Source organism: Prosopis cineraria, unplaced genomic scaffold, assembly GCF_029017545.1.
Source record: "Prosopis cineraria cultivar Desert tree isolate PC_DT_omini unplaced genomic scaffold, ASM2901754v1 PC1, whole genome shotgun sequence".
Classification (NCBI taxonomy): Eukaryota; Viridiplantae; Streptophyta; class Magnoliopsida; order Fabales; family Fabaceae; genus Prosopis; species Prosopis cineraria.
Genome location: NW_026555332.1, coordinates 4,140,268 through 4,160,146, shown reverse-complemented (window position 1 = coordinate 4,160,146; position 19,879 = coordinate 4,140,268). Strand labels below are relative to the sequence as shown.

The 19,879-nt window shown below is 30.6% G+C and overlaps 1 protein-coding gene across 7 annotated transcripts; it reads right to left on the bottom strand.

Annotated features, from left to right (window-relative positions):
- Positions 1 to 453: 453 nt before the first annotated feature.
- LOC129298984 (protein IQ-DOMAIN 3) lies at positions 454 to 5,127 on the bottom strand. 7 transcript variants are annotated; one of them, XM_054937514.1, is made up of 7 exons: positions 4,894 to 5,127; positions 4,561 to 4,583; positions 3,921 to 4,004; positions 3,467 to 3,787; positions 2,812 to 3,039; positions 2,183 to 2,302; positions 454 to 1,473 (listed from the first exon to the last, which is right to left on the bottom strand). In XM_054937514.1, the coding sequence occupies exons 1-7, from the start codon at positions 4,925 to 4,927 to the stop codon at positions 748 to 750; spliced, it is 1,536 nt and encodes a 511-aa protein (XP_054793489.1). In that variant the 5' UTR covers positions 4,928 to 5,127; the 3' UTR covers positions 454 to 747. The 7 variants fall into 7 exon arrangements, with proteins under 7 accessions (XP_054793489.1, XP_054793428.1, XP_054793627.1 ...); XM_054937453.1 differs by having other exon boundaries at positions 2,183 to 2,305; positions 4,894 to 5,126; XM_054937652.1 differs by having other exon boundaries at positions 2,183 to 2,305; positions 4,967 to 5,111.
- Positions 5,128 to 19,879: the final 14,752 nt, after the last annotated feature.

Here is a 19,879-nt window from a genome sequence, read left to right as displayed (position 1 = left end):
ATCTAAACGCAAAAAGGCATTACAAAATCATAAAATTATTTTAAAATTTTAAAATTTATTAAAATTGTCCATTACTGCTAAACAGTTATTAATTATTATTATATAGTTATCAACTCAATAATTATTAATTATGCTAACAATTATCCAATACTAATTAATAACTTCAGTATACTAAATCAAAAATATTAATAAATGATATAAGATTAAGATTTTTCTGTATTTAAATTTATTGATGAGATTAAAAATACAAAAATTGATCAAATATTTATATAAGCCATTAAAGTCAAATCTGTATTTAAAAAAAAAGGACGTAAAGTACTAAACGAAATACACAGATTTTGTTTTTTGGATTATTGAAACATGTTGAAAATAAAATCAAAATGATTTCCAGCAAGAACAAGATAAAACTGATAGAAAGAACAAATGCTTCCGCAATAATCCTGCCAAGAATAATTAGAACAAAAAATGAACCTATCATTAAATAATTATCAACCCAATCCAATCCTGTTTACATGACATAATCAAAGAGGTAAAGAAGAAAATAAAGATGTTGTATGTGATTATGAATACAGCTTTATGATCAAAACAATCATGCATTATTATCCTACCTTGCCCTTCAAAAACATCATCACACAAGCAACTATAAGCCCTGTACATCCCATCCCATCTTCTTTTATATCTTCTTCATTCACAATACTACCAAGCTCATGTTAGGTACCAGTAGGCATTCTTTCTCACTTCCCAGCACTACCTGCCACCATTGGCAACTTTCGTCTTAGTGACTGAAGCAGCATCCTTATTGGAAGCAAAAAGATCCACCTTAAGAGGACCTGAATGATTTCTCGAACTTGCCAGGGAACCCGAGAAGGATAGACGCTTCTTTGCATTGGATCCTTTCTCTGGTGTCCCTTTTTTATCTGCAACAAGTGATGGGCTTTCAATTCTGGATTTGGCCTTAGCTGACTTGGTAGGAACTGTGCAAGTTGAGAAGGCAGATGAGCTTGCAAAGCTCTCATCATCTCCGAACGATGATCCCGAAATAGTATGCCTACGGTACCGTTGTGACTGAGCACTAATTGCGCTCCTTGAGTCATCATGACGGCCCCAAGAACTTGTCTTTGGGCTTGGTGCCCTTACTCTGCCAGAAGTCGATAAGATAGATGGGGCCTTTGAAAGTGGGGTTGAAGAAGATCGGTGACTTGGAGGCCGGCTTGATTTTTGGCCAGCTGGAGCAGGCTTGTTATCGTGATGTATATGAGTGCGGGAAGCATACAGTTTAGTAATTTCTCCAACAGACATGGGTTGGCTCGCCATGCTTTTTGCAGATTCACGCTCGCTGTGATCCATAGTGCTTCGGCCATCCGCAGGCTGTGCCACTACCCATCGATCTAGCCAGCTCCAACCCCAATGGGGATTGTTTGGATCCATGAATGTGGTAGGATTTGCAGGTTTCAAAGAGTTCCTCCATTTTCGCTGTTAAGAAAATGGTTAGATTGAAATCGTTAATAGGGTCCTAGAAATACCCTTGAACATATCAGCATGAACAAAACAGATATTTATATTTATGTATGTATGCATGCATGCATGCATGAACCAATAGCATATGAATGTGCATTCAGGCATTCCACAAGTTTTGAGATTTCCAATTAAGAAACAGAATCAATGGCAATGCCTTTGATATGCGTGTACAAGTGCTTGTGTTTAGTTAGTTAAATTATGAACACTATAAAAATATCAAATCATCCAGGTCACGATTGCAAAAATATCACTTTGACCTGACACAAACTAGTATGTTTCTATAATCCAATGACTATTTCCTGCATATTAACAAAGCATCAAAGCAAAAGCCAGCCCTGACTAGTAATTTCATGAGACAGTGATGCAAATTAATATTAATACTTCAAGTGAAAATCATTATAAGTTGTATAGAAACTGTACTGTACTAGTACTTATATGAACTTCTTTATTTGCATATTTGTATAATCATTCTGAAAATGCCATTCTCTCATTTGAATTTTTGTTCCTGAAACCCAATTAAATTATGGGGGGTAATGACTATAAAATTGTAACAAAATAGATGAAGATTTTCAAAACCTAAACATTTTGTTTGATTCAGTGTGTTAATTCCTCTGTTTCGCTATGATCCCAAATGCAATAACAAAAGAAGGGGACACCCGGGTACCTGATGTGAAAATGCATAGGCCAGAGCTCTCTCTCTTCGAACTGCAGCTTCTTGCCTTTTAGACTGTTTTGCTTCAATTTGCTCCTTTGATTGCGCTGTATCATCCCATTCTTCAACAATCTGCTGAAAAATTATTTCACCACTTCAATTTTTATTTATTTATTTTGTGGCCAATTGCACCTTTAATTCAAACAAGATGAAAGCAGTCAATCCATGCTTCCATGTGAAGATAAAATTTTATGCATTCTAATCAAACAGAAATCCAGGTCAGGGATATGCACCATATACAATGAACAAATAAACCATTGAAAGATAAAAGCACACAAGCAGGATTTGAGAACTTTGACCTTTATTTGCCGGTCAAAAAAACTCAGGTACCTTCACGTTTTTAAGACTTTTCAAATGGAAGATGATTTAAAACAATCCAAGTAGGAAGAGAAAAAGAAATACTTAATCATTTGTTCAAAATTAACCAGGTAAATATTATCCTGAGCTCAAATGCAAAATCTTTCACAAGCAATGAAACAGAAGCATATAATAAAAGGCATGTCACAATGAAATGCCACCATATAGCATACATTGTACCAGAACCTGCAGTTCAAAAACAAAAATAAACAGAGACTGCTTACAGCAGCTTGCAACTTCTCAAGTTCTTTTTCATGTTTCTGCTGCAGCTGCCGCTGAAGAGCCTGGTTCTCCTCTGACATTCTAGCCCTCCTCTCATGAACCTGAGACTGCAATCTTGTCAGGGTCTGCATGCATCGTAATGTAGAAGCTGCTTGTCGTTTAACAGATTTCCCTTGTACCAATCTCTTCAACCTCACCAAACCTTTCAAGCCACGCAATGCTCTTCTTGCCTGAAAGCCCCAAAACAAGAGCTGTTATAAGTACAATAACTCAAAGCCACTGCACTATTGCTACAATTCATTAATTAATTCACTTTATCACATAAGAATGCCTTTTGAAATGCTTACAGCATGTACATGTTCCTATTAAATTAATAAACCAAATTTGGTTGGTAACCATAAAAATTAATTTGGCAAGAATAAATAACAAAACACTTATTAAAATTAATACAGGAATTTAAAAAGCTTTCCAACATTGATGCAGCATGCTGCACATTAAAAGTCACAGAAAACTTTTTTCATCATCCTATAAATTTGCCCTTTAAAAAGGGGTATCCATGGGATAAATCTACAAACAGAGTTCAACATATACACAATGACAAGAGAAGCACATCTTTGCTGGTAGAACATAAACTTATGCAGCATAACAAGTGCATACCAAATATCCTCGAAATGCTGTCTGAATTTTGATAGCTGCCATGTCTTCCTTTGACTTTCCACGGTAACGGGACATGCTAGTAAGACGAACAACCTCTGCTGCAGCCTGAGCTGCAGCAACAGCAGCCTCTGCTGCAGCAGCAGTTGCAAGAGCCAGAGAGTAAGCAAACTTGCTCTGCTCATTCTCTGCTTCAGCTGATTTAATATCTTCCATGGGTCGAAGAGCAGGAAGAACAGCAAATTGTGCTCCCTCATTTGGTAAAGCTGCTTCCAAGTCACTGTGCTTGTCATTACCTACTTCGTTTGACTTCTGCTTTTTGTCCTTTTGTTTTCAACACCGAGAAAGGGGGGGAAGTTGAATCAGAACCTGGTAACTGATTTCACTAGCAGTGATATAAAAGATATGTTATTCTATTGCCAAAGCATATATTAATATATTATATATTTTTTGGAACCTGATCTTTCTTGGAATGAGGACTGAGAACTTTCCTCACTGAAGAAAACCAATTCCCTTTCCTCCCCATGTCGTAGTCACTTACCTTGAAGGAAATGAAAAATCAAATTAGATTTGGAAGGCGAACCAAATAATGAATTTTATTTAACTTGAAACCTTGAATCCTCATACGTCCATAAGTGCACCCAAAAACAAAAAAAAGGTATCTCCAAATGGTAACTTCAAATTCTGGAAACAAGTATAGGATCAATAAATAACAATCTTATTGAACCAAAAACTGTAAACAGAATCTTGCCACCCAGCAGAGAAAGACAAGGACTTTCCACTAATTTGTCAGTGAATAAACAAAAAGCCAATAGTGGAAAAAATCCTTAGAAGTTGATCTATTAAGAACGCCAAATTTCAACAGAGATTAACTATCCTATGAATAAGATGACCTGAAATAGAAACTAATAAGAATCCACCAGCCCATGAAATACAAGGTCAAAAACAAGATTTCCCGCCAGTTTACCAACGTAATGAACAAGTGGCAAAGAACCCAGAAAACAAAACCCAAAAAAAAAAAAAATCTCCTGTTAAGTTATCAATGCAATGAACGCCAAATTTCAACATAAATAAACAGTCCTGTGAATGAGACTGACTAAAAACTGAAACTGACAAGAACCTGCAATCCCACAAAAGAAAAAGGTCAAGAGGGTGCTTCCCGCCAATTCATCAATTTAATGAACAAATGGTATAGAAAACGTTGAAAATATAAAAGATATATACGTTAATTTATCAGTGCAATGAACGGCCAATTTCAACATAAATGAACAGAAACAGAAACTGCAAACGAACCTTCTCCTATAATAGTAAGGCGTAAAAGAAACGGGAGCCTTCCCGCCAATTTACCAAAGTAATGAACAAATGGAAAACAGCCAAAGATGATGATAATGACCAAAAGAACCAAAAACAAATCCGGAAAGTACACTTACAAGAGAAAGTTACAAAGACAACAAACAAATGCATCAGAAAGAGGCCGAAATGAGGAGGGAAATTTCCCAGTACCTTCGAATAAAAAATCAAAATATGTGGAAATCTACGTCTCTCTTTCTCTCGCCGGAATATGAACGGAAGAGAAACCCGAAGGAGCAGACCGGGCGTGCCCGGCGAAGAGAAAGGAAGGAGGAGGAAGGAGCAGATTCTAAGGAATGAAACTCCAACGGAAGAATTACTAATTATTAATTTATTTATATTTTTACATTTTCAGCATAAGAAAAGTGGGCCCTACAGATTGTGGTTCCTATTTTTAACGATCACAATTAAAAGCGACAGCGAACGATCCAAACAGCCTTCTCTGTCTTTCTCTGGTATTTGGGTTTTACTTTTTCAAACTGGGTTAGCATTCTGTAGGATACAATCAGGCAGTATATTACTTTGTTTCATTGTTTGTTTTATTTTGTTATTGAATTATTGTTATTAAACTACTCCCTCTCATCCTATTTATATAATATAAAGAGAAAGATTTTTTTATTTTATTTATAAATTAAGTCATTAAATTTTTATCACAAATTTTCTCTTTTTTCATCCATTGAATATTAAAAAGAGAGTATATTTTATTGAAATATGTATTTTTAATAGGATTAAACTTAATAACTTATTAAATTTTAAGACAAGGTTAATGAATTTTAAAGTTTTTCTTAATACTGATAAAACATATTGAAAATGATTTGTAAATAGGATAGAAGGTAGTAATCTTGCCGTTGGCCCAACAAGAACTGATAACCTTGTCTAATTTTTTACTTATAAGTTTAACAAAAATCTAGGAGTAGAAATTAGTTTCCAAACAAAAGAAATTCGTTGTTAATTTTTATTTGCTTAGAAAAACAATTCACGTAGTTGTTAATTTTTAGCTTGAATCAACGTGCATTACTATAGTTCCTAAAGTGTATGTTCGTAAAGTATGTCTGCATTCAAGAGACCATTGGACACCAAAAGCCCACAACAGGGACACCAATAAATGGTCTGTGCATGGATATGGTAGTTTGAATCCAATGATTCACAATCTCCACGTGAGAAGGAACATGCATTTCTCCTTGTCAAAAAAAAAAAAAAAAGGAATATGCATTAATATCAATTTCTCCGCAAAAGGAAAGGGGCAAAGCATTTAGTTACGAGGGATCAAGGACTCAATTACTTGAGAATTACTCTCAAATTCTAATATGGACCAAAGTAATACAAATGTTGCTCATTGCAAGTGTATGGGTTATAGCAAGTAATATAATAAAAATAAAGTATTATTTTTTTGAGGATTTGTTCAAAAATAATGATTAAATAAAAGACTAAGTAAATTCAATCAAGTTGAGTCATACATAGTCAGGTGAAAATAATTTTTCAAATTAAATTAACACTAGAAAATAAAGAAAAGTAATTGATTCACGAACTTTAAACACAATTTGAGACTTAGGATTATTTATCCCCCTTATATTTCATAACACTAAAATTATCTCCTCTCATAAATGCTTTTAATGAAAATAAGTGTTAATCTAAGGTTCTAAAAATATTTGAACAAACTCTCTCAAATCATGAACAAGTGTTTAGTTAAATTAATTGCTCAATCTCTTGTTACAATTAATAAAACTCAATTTTAAACACCAATCTTAATATGGCCATGCAAGACTAGCAAGTATATCTTTATCTTATTAGCAAAATTATCCATTCAACATGCAAATATCAAGTCCTTGCACTATTTTACCTAAGTTCTACACTCAACCTAGCCCTCTCAAGCACTAATCAAGTAAACTCAACATCTAAATAGTAGCCAATCACTTAGAAGCATTAAAAAAAGAGTAAAATAAAAACGCGCACACACACAAATATATATATATATATATCATTAATTACAAAAAGAGAGGAGGAACTTAGTGTTAATCCATACAAGGGCTTCAAATAATCCTAGAACAAAAAATTTAGCTACTCATAATCATCCATAAGTTACAAATATACAAAATAATTGGACTCATTCAAATTACAAGATAGGAAAGGGAAGAGGATTAGAAAAAACAAAGAAAAGGAGCTCCAAATGTTTTCAAAACTCCATTCCCTTGCTCCAAGCACTTCCAATGCCCAAACCCTAGTATACACAAGTTCTAAATATGTCTAAAGGTGAGAAGAATAGCTTATAGGTCGAGCTCTCTGAATATATATGTCCTACCTAACCAATTTTAGACTTAATAATACGTAGTGTTTTTTTGATAGTGGCAAAAGTCATGAATGAAAGTCACGACTATTGCACCCGAAAAAATGCAATGCGGACGGCGCTCGAGCGAAGGTCCCGGCCTTCGCGGCGGGAACCGGATCGAACGAGGAGTCGCCACCAAGATTTTGAGGTAAATATCGAAAAACTGTTTAAAAGGAGGATAAGGATGGTCTGCGAAATCAGAGAATAGGTTCAGGAGTCGGTTGAGTGTGGGGAAGGTGTTAGGCACCCCACAACACCCGTTCATCAGAATGGTTACCTGAGGTTTGTTGTGCTATATTAATATGGTTTTATAATTATTTTAATTATCCCTTTTATATTCATATGTTTTAAAAAAATGATAAGAATTAAGTAAGAAATATTTATTTATTTACGAGGGAAGACAGACTTAACTCAGAATCTGACTCTGAGGCCTACGTACCCTGTGATGGGGATCAAAGTCCACACAGTTCGGGCTTAAAAGTTTGTTAGTGAAAATATTTTTTAAAGAGAAATTAATTAAAAATAATTCATTATTTTGCAAATAAAATAATTTTTGAAATCTTGATATGTGTGTTTTAAATTGCAAAAGGTAATTTAATTTTAATTATTTTCTCCATTTTTGAATTTTTGGAATAAAGAAAGGAAAGTGTTTAAAATTATTTTTCTTTATGTTTTATGATTAGGAATTTTAATCGCAGTACCTGCAGAACCTTATTAGTTCATACGGTAATACAATTGCTCTAAATATCTGTGGAGAATCTGAAATCTCACACGATAAAAGAGTTTGGCGATTTAATTTATTTATTTATATTCTTATGTACATTTTTAAGTGTTGATAATAAATTTTTTAGCATATATATACATGTTTTGAAGAATTTTAATCATCATACCTGCATTACCTTATTGGCTTATACGGTAATATGATTATCGTAAATATCTGTGGAGATTCTAAAATCTCACACGATAAAGGAATTAAATTTAAATACATCTTTAATTTAATTAATTTAATATATAATTTATATACATATTTTAAAAACTTAATCGTTGTATCTGCAGAGTCTTATTGACTCATACGATAATACGATTATCTTAGAAATCTACAGAGATTCAAAAATCTCTCATGATTAAAAGATACAATTAGATTACAATGTAAATACATTAATTTTGGTTGATTAATTTTCTAGATTGTATTATATGATTATTTGCAAAAATCATTTATTATTATAAAAATTGAGAATTACTATATCTGCGAGGACTTATTATCCTACACGATGAGGTGATTAATTCAAGTCTCTACAGAGATTCTTGAAACCTCACATGAGATTTAAATAAATTATTAATTTGGATTATAAAAGGAGAGTTAATTTTTTTAATATATACGTTTTGCTCTCATATCTGTGAAATCTTATTGATTTACACGATATGAGATCATTTTAAATGCCTGCGGAAATTTTTAAAATTTCTCATGGCAAATAATTAACAAACAATATATACTCTCTTATTTTATTGGATTTCAATTTTAAAGTTCAAAATACCTAACAATGGAACTCCCTTCTGGTGATGGCATAATGCAAATAGATAAAGAAGGTAGAGAATCATGTTGAGACATTACAAATAGATAAAGGGCCTCTATCAATATAATGATCAACGCCAATCCACCACATATCCACATATCCTTTTAGGGTAAAAACATATTTAAAAAAAACATGTCTAATAATCCCACTAATTTTCATTATCTGAGATAAAATTATAATGAGATCATGCTCAAAATCAAATCACGCTAGTTATGATAGCAAGCAAAAATTTTATTTATAATTTTCTTATCATTCTTCTTCACACTCTTGCATCTTTCAAGCCATACATGAACATATGTCAAATTTTTGCAGTACTCACAACAAGAATACCTTAAAAAAAAAAGCCAAATTCCATACCCAACAAAAATTCTAATGAATTGCAAGCATCTAAACGCTCAAAGAGGCATATGTCAACCTTTCGTTCAGAAATTTTTTAAGGACCCAGCACTGATCGAAGCTTTAAAATTTGTTTGGCAACGACAAACTGAAATCAAATATGAAATATCCAAATTTAGAAACAAGCAGGTTAAAGAACCTGAGCAGCACGTCTTCTTCCTTCACTCTAAAAAAAAAACGCAGGTCCTTTTCTCCTTTCTCCTCTCTGATTTCGGTTTCTCTCTGTCTCGATTTCCTCTTTCCTCACGTTCAGTTTCCTCAAATCTCCCGGCTTACTCAGTCTCTATTTTTCGTTCAGTTTTCACGTCCCTTCTCAGTTTACTCAGTCCCCGTTTTTCCAGAAAAAGACTCACCTCTCTCGGTCTCTTGCTTTTACCTTTCTCGGACTCTCTCTTTTCTCAGTTTCTTGTGCTCTTTCCTTCCTCCTCTTGCTCTGTTTTTTCTTCATTCAGCTTTTGGTCTCCCTCTTCTCCTTCTCAGCTTTTCCAAAAAGAAAAGCTCCTCCGTCACCTCCTCTCTTGCCTCTGTTTTCACCCTCTCCTTCGTCTCAGCCTCCGCTTCATATCTTTCGTTCCTCTCTCTCCTCTGTCAGAGTTCTCTCTTCCCTGTGACCGTATTCTCTTCCTCTCCAGACTCCTCCTTCTTCGTTTTTGTCTCAACTCTCTCTCCTTCTCGTCTTAGCTCTCTGCTTCATGTCCTTCGGTCCCTCTTCCTTTGTTTTTTTACCTTCTCCCCCTCTTTCGCTGTCCTCGTCTTCTCCTTATATAGAGAATGGACAACGTGAATCATTACTCTCTTGCTCTGCTTCTTCTGCATTTCTGTCTCTATTTTCTGTGCCGTCCCATCTGCTTTCTCTGCTGTGCCGTTTCCTTCATGCATGCGTTCGTCCCTGGTTCTGTTTCTTTTCTCCTGCCAGCCGAAAGCATAAGCGTACGTGTTTCAGTTGCTTGCTGTTCTTTCTACTCTGTTTTGCTTCTTCTACATTTTGTGTATGTTGCCTCTGGTTCTTTCGGCGTCTGTGGCTCATGTGTTCGTGTGTTCTGCTGTTTCTGTCCTTTTTCCTGCTGCATGGCCGAAAGTATGTGCTTGTTTTTGTTTCTGTGTCTCTATGCCTGTGTTTCTTTGCTGTGCTTTTTTCCTTCTGCTCTCTCGTGTGTGTGTGGAGGTTTCTGCTCGTGTGTGCCTGACCGTCTATGATGAAACGCTGACTCTATTAGCATTTTGTCTAGCTTTTTCTTTTTTTTTTTATTTTTTTATTAATGGTTCTGATTAATACACACACACACACACACACACACACACACACAAAAGATATGTATTTAAATGAAAATAGGATTGAGGAGAGAAAAGTTAACTCTCAAAAGTAGACTCTCAATATTCTTGAATGATTGGGATAATTTGGGGGAGATTTTCTTTTTTCAAGATTTAACCTTTCTTTTTTTGATTTTGTTAAATTATCATTATTATTATTTTTTGAAAATATAATCTTAAAAAGAGATTAAATTTCATTTTTGTATTATTATTTTTTTTATATTTTTTGATTTTATTATTAAAATAAAAAAATCTCCGGACAAAATACGGTGTTCACAATGACTTTGAGATGAATTTGGCAGTTTTATACCGTTTTTGTAGCTAACAAAAATTATTCACTCTAAGCTTGATTTTTTCATCCAAAAGCATTCCAAAAATATCCATAAAGCTTCAAAAATGCTTCTAATCAAATCTTCAACCAAAATAACATAAAATTAGGCCAAAAAAAATCAAATCAAAGCCAAAAATACAAATCCAAAATAAAATACACATTTTTCTAGTTTGGGCAATAAAAACATATACAATTGAGTCAAAATGGATTAGAATCTAAGAAAAATATAATGAAATAACATGAAATTTTAAAGGTTAACGATAGATAATAAGGTTAAGGTGCAATTTTGCCCTTAAACTATTATTAAAAGAGTAATGTTGCCCATAAATTATTCATCATAGCAATATTGCCCTTAAGCTAATCAAATTGAGACAATATTACTCCATTGTTTAAACATTCATTACTATAGCTAGTAGAACTCACTTTTCATGAGTTAAGGTATAATTTTATCCTTAAATTATTCTCAAATGAGCAATATTGTCCTCATCATTGAAAAATCATATAATTAAATAAAAATAAAACAAAAAATATTAAATGTATATATAAATATAAAATTATAATAATATTAAATAAAAATAATATTAAATGTGCATATAAAATAAATATTAAAAAGTATGTTTATAAAATTTCATAAATTAATAATATGATAAATTATAATTTATAATTTGTTAAATATAAGTAGATTTTGGTTAAATTAGATATGAGTATACTCAAAAATATATGTATTTGCACATATAACTATCAACAAGATCCATCATTAATGATTCAATTTGAACTAAAAAACTGTTTTTATGATTGAGCTGAATTAGACAAGAGTTAAGTCACTATTAAACCGAAAACTGAAGTTGAATTGAGAATTGAAACAATTTTCAAAAAACTAAATGATTTTAAATATAACATTAAAAAAGCTTAAATTTTTTTAAAAAACTAGAAAAATTCAAGAATTAGATCCTACTAAAAACCAACTTTATTTTTGAACAACTCATATGTATAAAATATGATTCGAGACTATCTTTTTTATAAAGATATCGATAGTTATAGGTGTAAATACAGATATTTTTAAGTATACTCATATTTAATTAATTAAGATTTACTTATATTTGATAAGTTATAAAATTATAATTTATATTTTTTCTTATATTTATTTTATATATACATTTAATATTATTTTTTAATATTATTATAATTTTATTTATATATACATTTAATATTATTTTATTTAATATTATTATAATTTTATTTTTATTTAATTTTATGATTTTTAAATAGTGAGGACTACATTGCTCTTTTGAAAATAATTTAGGGGTAACATTACACTTTAATTTATGAAAAATGAGTCTCATTAGCTACGGTAATAAATGTTTAAATGGTGGAGGCAACATTACTCCGATTTAATTAGTTTAGCCCAACATTGCTATGATAAATAGTTTAAGGGCAACATTACTAATTCAAGAATAGTTTAGATGTAAAATTGCATCTGAATCCTAGATAATATATATCACAATTTAAAAAGACAAAACTGCAAACCTCGCTAGAACACAAACTAGGTGAGAGAAATTTAAATAAAAAATGAAAAAAAATACTTGAGAGTTTGAAGGTAGAACACAAACACCAAAGGGAAGCACAAACAAAAATTGAAACTATCCAGCTAGAAATTGAATCACACAAGCGCAAATTGAAGAACTTAGAATTGACCTGTGAGAAATTTTCAACAAAGCTAGCTTAGGAAGCCCTAAAGAATGTGAGGGCAATGATTTATGAAGAGGAAGAAATTGAGGAATAAAAAGAACACTAAATGATTTTTAGATGAATATAGAAGTTTTGAATGTGCAAAAGTGTGTATGTATAAGAAAACACTATGTTAGAGGTGATTTTTTTTTAAACCCACTTTCTAAAACCGGTTATCCAATATAATCAATTTAGACAATATTAGAAACTATTTTTAATTTTTTTTGAAAATTATATATACCTAGAGATATATAATCAGTCTGAAAAGTTTAAAATAAATTAATAAAATTTCAAAAAACATTGTAAACTAGTTCGCACTTAGCAATCAACCAAGTTTAGAAAGTAGGAAAATAGTTAACTCAAATAAATTATTCAACATCTTTCTAGATCGGCCATCATTACAACGTGTCTAAAAAGTGTCATTTAGACCTATTGGCTAATGAACCAATTTAGAAAGTTTTCAAATCTCATTGTCTATCTATAAAAATGTCTCCGTTCATAATTTCTAAACCATGTGGCATACCCAACGACCCATGTTTTAGATAACTTATTTTGTTCTAGTGACAGAAAAAATGTCAAAAAGCTTGAAACTTGTGAGACTTGCACTAGGCTAGCGAGATTGAGGACCTTTCCTTGCTAATAGGGGTTCTTCTTACATGATAAGTTTGAGTCTCAATCTTAACTTGTTTTTCTACCTTTAATTTTCATTTTTTAAAATTTTAAGACTTATAATTTTTCTTAAAAATTGAGTCTTTATTATTTTTTAAGTGTTTCAAAAGATAATTGTATACTTTTTGTAATAACAATGATAATTAATTTAATGTAAAAGTTTGAAATTAGATTAAAACATAGAAGGAAAAAGTTTACATGCCATATAGATTACAATATTTAAGTAAATTCAAATAAACTAAAAAAGATCAAGTTTTTAGAGCCATACTTAGTTATTTTAGCTTTTTTTTATTTGGTTTATTAGAAATTCTCTTATGCTATGTTTAGATACATATAGATTTAAATTTGAGTCAAATTCATTGTTTGGATAATTAAAAATGTATGGATTTGAACCTAAATCCAAATCCAAGTTCTCCCTCTATTTTCTTGTAATTTAAAATTCTTTCTAAACCCTTTTTATTTCAAATCCTAACTCAAGCTTTTCTATAATTTGACCCAAATGCATAAAAGCTTGATTGACCTGCCAACGATAATTCGACCGAACCACCAAAGTTGACAAAAACAAGCTATCATCGTTGACCTAACGGGATGACCGATTTCCATCGGGATCTGACCGACAGCGATGAAGGGGATCGAAAGCCTAACTTCTAATGGGACTGGACTAACTGCGACGACAAGGATCAGACGGTCAACTTTCATCGAGACTAGACCGATAGAGACCGAATCGAGGGGGACAACAAGGATCGGACGGCTGACTTCCACCGGGACCTGACTGACAACAATGATCGGACTGGATAACCGGACTGAACGACTAATTTCCATCGAAATTGGACAGATGGCAATGATGAGGACCATATTGAAGATGATGACGATGAGAATTAGATGGCCTATTTCCACTAGGATCGGATCGACGACGATGATGAGGACTGGAAGTCCAACTTCCATCTAGCGAGGATCAGACAACTACCTTCCGTCGCTATCACCTTCAGTCCTGTCGCTGTCGTAGGTTTGATGTCAATGGAAATCGACCATCCGATCTTCATCGCCTTCGTCGGTCAGGTCTTTATAGAAGTCAACCGTCTGGTCTCCATCACCGCAGTCAATCCGACAGGGCCATGTCAAGGAATTTTTGAGGCCTAAGGAAAAATGAGTAAAGGGACCTAACATGTAATAAATTATCAATAGTTTATATTACTTTTCTAGCTTTTTGAGCTACAAAATTAGATAGCAAAGTTTTGTAATTAAGTAATTCTAACATTTCACTCTTAATAGATAATAAGGCTAGTACATTTAATTAATTTATGACATACTTGATCTCAAATAAGATTTGAGTAACTTTAATTTTGAAAAACTTCTTTTTGCAATAGCAATTGTTAAAGGTATTGTCAATAATATCCTATAAGCAATATATACATTTGGAAAAGTATATTAGTTTAATATTTCAATTGGTATGTTAATTTCTTCTGTTAATATTTGTAACATCCCAATTTAAATTTTAATAGTTAATTTAGGTTAATAGAAATTTTAAAAAAAAATAATATTTAGAGGTAAGAAAATTAGTAGAAAATGATTATTAAATCTAATTTAGGATATAATTCTAAATTAAAAAAAAAATTAAAAAAATAATAATAATAAATTTATTAAAAAAAATTAATTAAAAAAATTATTAAATTATTATTATAATAAAAAAAGGGGAAAAGGTATGCCAAAAAAAAAGGAAGAAAAAGAAGAAAACGAATTTGCTTTCGGCGCCGCATGAATAGTAAATATAAAATAATAAAAAAAAGGGGGGGGAAGAGAGAGAAGAAGAAATAATAAAAAAAATGTGTGGGACCTACTGAATTTTTATAAAAACTCACCTTCCTTCATTTCCTCATTCATTCCTTCGTGCGTGCTGAGGCAGAGAGAACGCGAGTCACCGGTGCGAAATATCTAAATTTTTAAGGTAAGAGTTTTTAATAGGATATTTAGGGTGTGATTTTAAACTTTTCAAGACTAAGTAAGTGTTCTAAAAATTTTTCTTAGTCATCCTTCTTCTTTGGTTTCTGAGTTTGTAGTGGTAGAAAATTTAAGATCTGGAAGAGGGATGAATTTATGTTGAATAAATATGGTTTTTGAGGTTGTCAGTAGTATAATAAATGTTATAGAGTATAAATTTGTTAATGATCTTTGAATTTATGGCTTATGGATCAAATTCTAAACTATATCTGAAAATATATGTTGATTTATTGAGGTTTAGATGATTATTTGGGATGAAAAATGAATTATTATGGCTATAGGATTATGATTCTAAGCTAGAGACTCAATTTTTAAATTTTGAGTATTTTAGGTGCGAATTTATAAAATAAAAAGAAAATTTTGATAATAGAAATTAGTTTAGAACTTGATTTTTAGATTATTAATGTTTATTGATAATTAAAAGAGGAGTTAAAAATTATACTTAATAGTATTAACTATAGATTTGTATTAAGATTGAGATTAGGAATTGTGTTATATTTTTAATTCTATTATTAGAATTATTTTATTAGTTTCAAAAATTGAAACTAATATTTATAAATAATATGTTATTTGTAGATTGTATTACTGGTGAAGATTGTGGTGAGAGAGAAATTTTAAGGAATAATTTATTGAAAAAGCCACAAGGTAACCATGCTTTTAATTTATGATTAGTGTTACTTCATGTTAATTGGGTGATTATTGAGAAAATTATAAATTTTGTAATATTATATAATTGTGCAATATTATTATAAATTTATTTGATTATTGTGGGAGGTGTTGGGAGACTTGCTATTATTGTTATATTTATGTGCCACGTGGTACGCCCCTATTGGAGCTCAATAGGTGGCTTGTAAGGGCTCGGGCTAATCTACCTTTGGCCGGGTAATTTAGCACCGAGTGAGGGCTACGGCTCGAGGTTAATGGAGGGATATAAGGATGGTTGTTTGTGTGTATTGTAATATTTCTTATATTTGTTGAAATTATATTATTTTTAATTCTCACTTAGTAAGCACACACTTAACTGTTTGTATACACTATCATAAATTGGCTTTGGTTACTGGGACTTTTGAGTCTCATTATGTGGTTAACAATTTTCAGGAGAAGAGCCACGAGTGACACGTGGAGGAGTCCCAGAGGCTTAGTGGTATAGATCCACTGTCTCTTTTGGGTATTTAATTTATGATTTATAATGTGTTATATTGCCAATATTAGGGCTTTTTGTTTATTGTCAATTATATGAATATATAAATGTAATCATGCCTTTCAAACTATTTCTATTTTTGGTACAATTTGGATGACTGTAATTTTAATATTTAGTTTACTTTGGATTGGTTAAAATGGCATGATTATAAGGCCAAATAACTGGCTTGTGTTGAAAATTGACTAAATTGCTTATTTTACTTGTTGGGAGTATAAGGATGGACAAATATGATTTAGTTTACTTGTTGGGAGTATAAGGATGGACAAATGTGATTTAGCCTAATGGTATGTGGGAGGTAAAAATTTATCTGAAATGTTATAGTGTGTGAGTTGAAGCCAATTATAAAATATTTTATATTGAAATTATTGATATAAAAATGTGTTGGGTGGCTGTAACCCAACTATGGTTGAGTTAAATTATTTAAAAAAAAAATTTGGTGTGTTACAATATTTCTCTCAAAACTTTTAACTCTAAAAATAAATTAAAACCTTCAATATTAAAATTGTTATTAAAACTTAAGAACTTTTCAATATTAATACAAAATTTATTCAATTCATCATCATCCGAAGTTTTAAATTTTTTAGATTCAAATAAAAAACTAAAAATGATAAAATTGTTCAAATCAACTGTCAATAGAAGAAATTGATTGATCTAAAATGTATAAAAAATATTCAATATGAAAAGAATCTTTAGCTTAATGTAAGATTTCATCATTCATATTTTCATCAAAATGTTTTTACCTACGACTTGTACATTTTTCATGAAAATTAGGATTTATGTTCATTTTAGTAGAAATTGTTTTTTGTAAATTCTAAAGCAAATGCAAAACCATTTTTCTCTAAAATTCTTTAAATAAGTAATAAGACTTTTTAAATTATTTATACGAACATTTATGTGTAATACATATGGACTGAAAGATCTTACTAACAAAATTTATAACAAATAATATATTATACTAGATATTCATTCATAATAAAAACTCAAAATTCTCTCATAAATAGATAAACACATTACTTCGTTTTTTATTTTGGAATCTTCACTTGATTTTGATAATTGAATTAAAGCATCTCTTATTTGTGGTTCTCAAAACTTTATTGCTTTGACATTTTCAATTCTACTTTCTCATCGAGTTTGAGATAATGATTTAACAAAAATTAATGGTTATTAATGGTTAAATTGGAGCCAACCTAAAAATTTAATATTATTTTGGGAATATGAAAAGTTTTTTATTTTTTAGTGGGAGAAAAATTGGGGCTTTATTCTTTCATTTAACATCAATATATGTCTATAAATCTTGTAGAATGAAGGTGATTGGCTACAAATGTCTTCTCTCTCATTGGTCAACATACTTTTGATATAATGTTAATCATTCTCTCTCATTGGCCCATTAATTTTTGTATAATCAATTTAATTTTAATCTAATATTAATATTACTATTTTATTGGTTGATGTGATTGAATTTTTTTTCTCATTAGTTAGCATAGTTTAATTTATTTTTTATTTATTTTAAATAATTTTTATCTTTTCACTAGACGGGAGCATTAAATGAAGTAAATAAATAAATAATAATCATCATCAATATATATCTACAAATCTTGTAAAATGAAGGTGATTGGTCACAAATCTCTTTTCTCCCATTAGCCAATATACTTTGGTATAATATTGATTATTCTCTCCAATTGGTCTATTAATTTTTGTATGATCAATTTAATTTTAGTCTAATATTAATATGAATATTATTATTTCATTAGTTGACGTGATTAAATATTTTTTTCTAATTGATTGATAGAATTTAATTTAATTTTTATTTATTTTAATTGATTTTTTTCTTTTTGCAAGATGAGAGCGTTAAATTCTATTTCAAATTTTTTCTGAGTCATCTATCACGAGAGTATTAACTATGTTATGTCTCATACTCTCGAGCCTCGTTAGAGAGTTTTTGTTCCAATACAAAAATGACTTTGCATCTCTCAGTCTCATATGCCCTAATTGATGATTAATCAGCCATTCTCTTAATGGTTTTGTTGTTGATGGTGGAGAGTTGGGCGGTCAGAGTGAAGGAGTTTCACACCTCTTTTCATCAATATATACCTACAAATCTTATAGAATGAAGATGGTTGGTCACAAATCTCTTCTCTCTCATTGATCAACATATGTTGGTATAATGTTAATTATTCTCTCCTATTTAATTTTTGTATAATCAATTTAATTTTAGTCTAATATTAATATTAATTTTTCATTAGTTGATGTGATTGAATGTTTTTTCTCATTAGTCAGCATAATTTAATTTATTTTTTATTTTTTAATTGATTTTTATCTTTCCATGGGATGGGAGCATTAAATTAAATAAATATTAAATATCTAAATCTTGTAGGATGAAGGTGATTAGTCACAAATCTCCTCTCTCCTATTAGTCAACATACTTTGGTATAATATATTAATTATTCTCTCTAATTGGTCAAGTAATTTTTATATGATCAATTTAATTTTAGTCTAATATTAATATGAATATTACTATTTCATTGGTTGACGTGATTAAATATTTTTTCTAATTGGTTGATAGAATTTAATTTATTCTTTTATTTATTTTAATTGATTTTTTTATTTTTACAGGATTGGAGTATTAAATTCTATTTTAAAACTTCCCTAAGTCATCTATTATGGAAGCATTAACTATGTTGTTTCCCATACTCTCTAGTCTTGCTAGAGAGTTTCTGTTCCCAATATAAAAATATCTTTATGTCTTTCAATCTCATATGCTTTAATCGATCATTGATAAGCCATTCTCCTAAATAGGTTTGTCATCAATGGTGGAAAGCTGGGCGGTTAGGGTGAAGGAGTTTCACACCTCTTTCTAACCAATGTCAGGGAGAAGAATCTCGTAGCTTCAATATGATTAGTCAAGAAAAATTGACTCTTATTGCATTGGTTAATAGATTTTAGGCTAATGTTAATATAAAAATTTTTCTTAATTCATCAATGAGATTTAATTTATTTTTTTATTTTTTATATATTTTCAGTCTACTTTCATGGGAGCATTGGTTCAAGAATAATCCTATTTTTAAATTTCTATGATCATTAGCATTAACTCCATTCGAGTATCTTTTTCTATTTGCTACACTTTCTCATGCCTTTTAAATTTTTCTAATCAATGAAATTTAATTTATTTTTTTATTTTTCATGTATTTTTACAGGAGCAATCCCATTTTTAAATTTCTTTAATTGTTAGCATTAACTCCATCCAGCTATCCTTCTATAGTTGCTATACTTTTCCATGCCTTTTCAATTTTTTTAATCAATGAGATTTAATTTTTTTCCTATTTTTTATGTATTTTCCTGATTTGTTATACTCAATACTAATCAACTCTCATCAACTATTATTATCTGTAAAAAGAAAAAAAGAAAATAAAAATAAATTTAAGTTTGATTTAGATCATCAATCTTTATTTTGTGGTCTTGACTCTTCAAACCATACATTTTGCAAACAATATATATTCAATTCTTTCACCACACATACATGCATAAATACAAG

Coding starts and splice junctions, on each gene's coding strand:
- LOC129298984 (XM_054937453.1), bottom strand. CDS start 4,927: ATGCATTTGTTTGTTGTCTTTGTAACTTTCTCTT. Junction 4,005..4,560: donor CTTGTCAGTTTCAGTTTTTA/GTCAGTCTCATT, acceptor ATTTCCTTCAAG/GTAAGTGACTACGACATGGG. Junction 2,306..2,811: donor TTGAGAAGTTGCAAGCTGCT/GTAAGCAGTCTC, acceptor ATAATTTTTCAG/CAGATTGTTGAAGAATGGGA.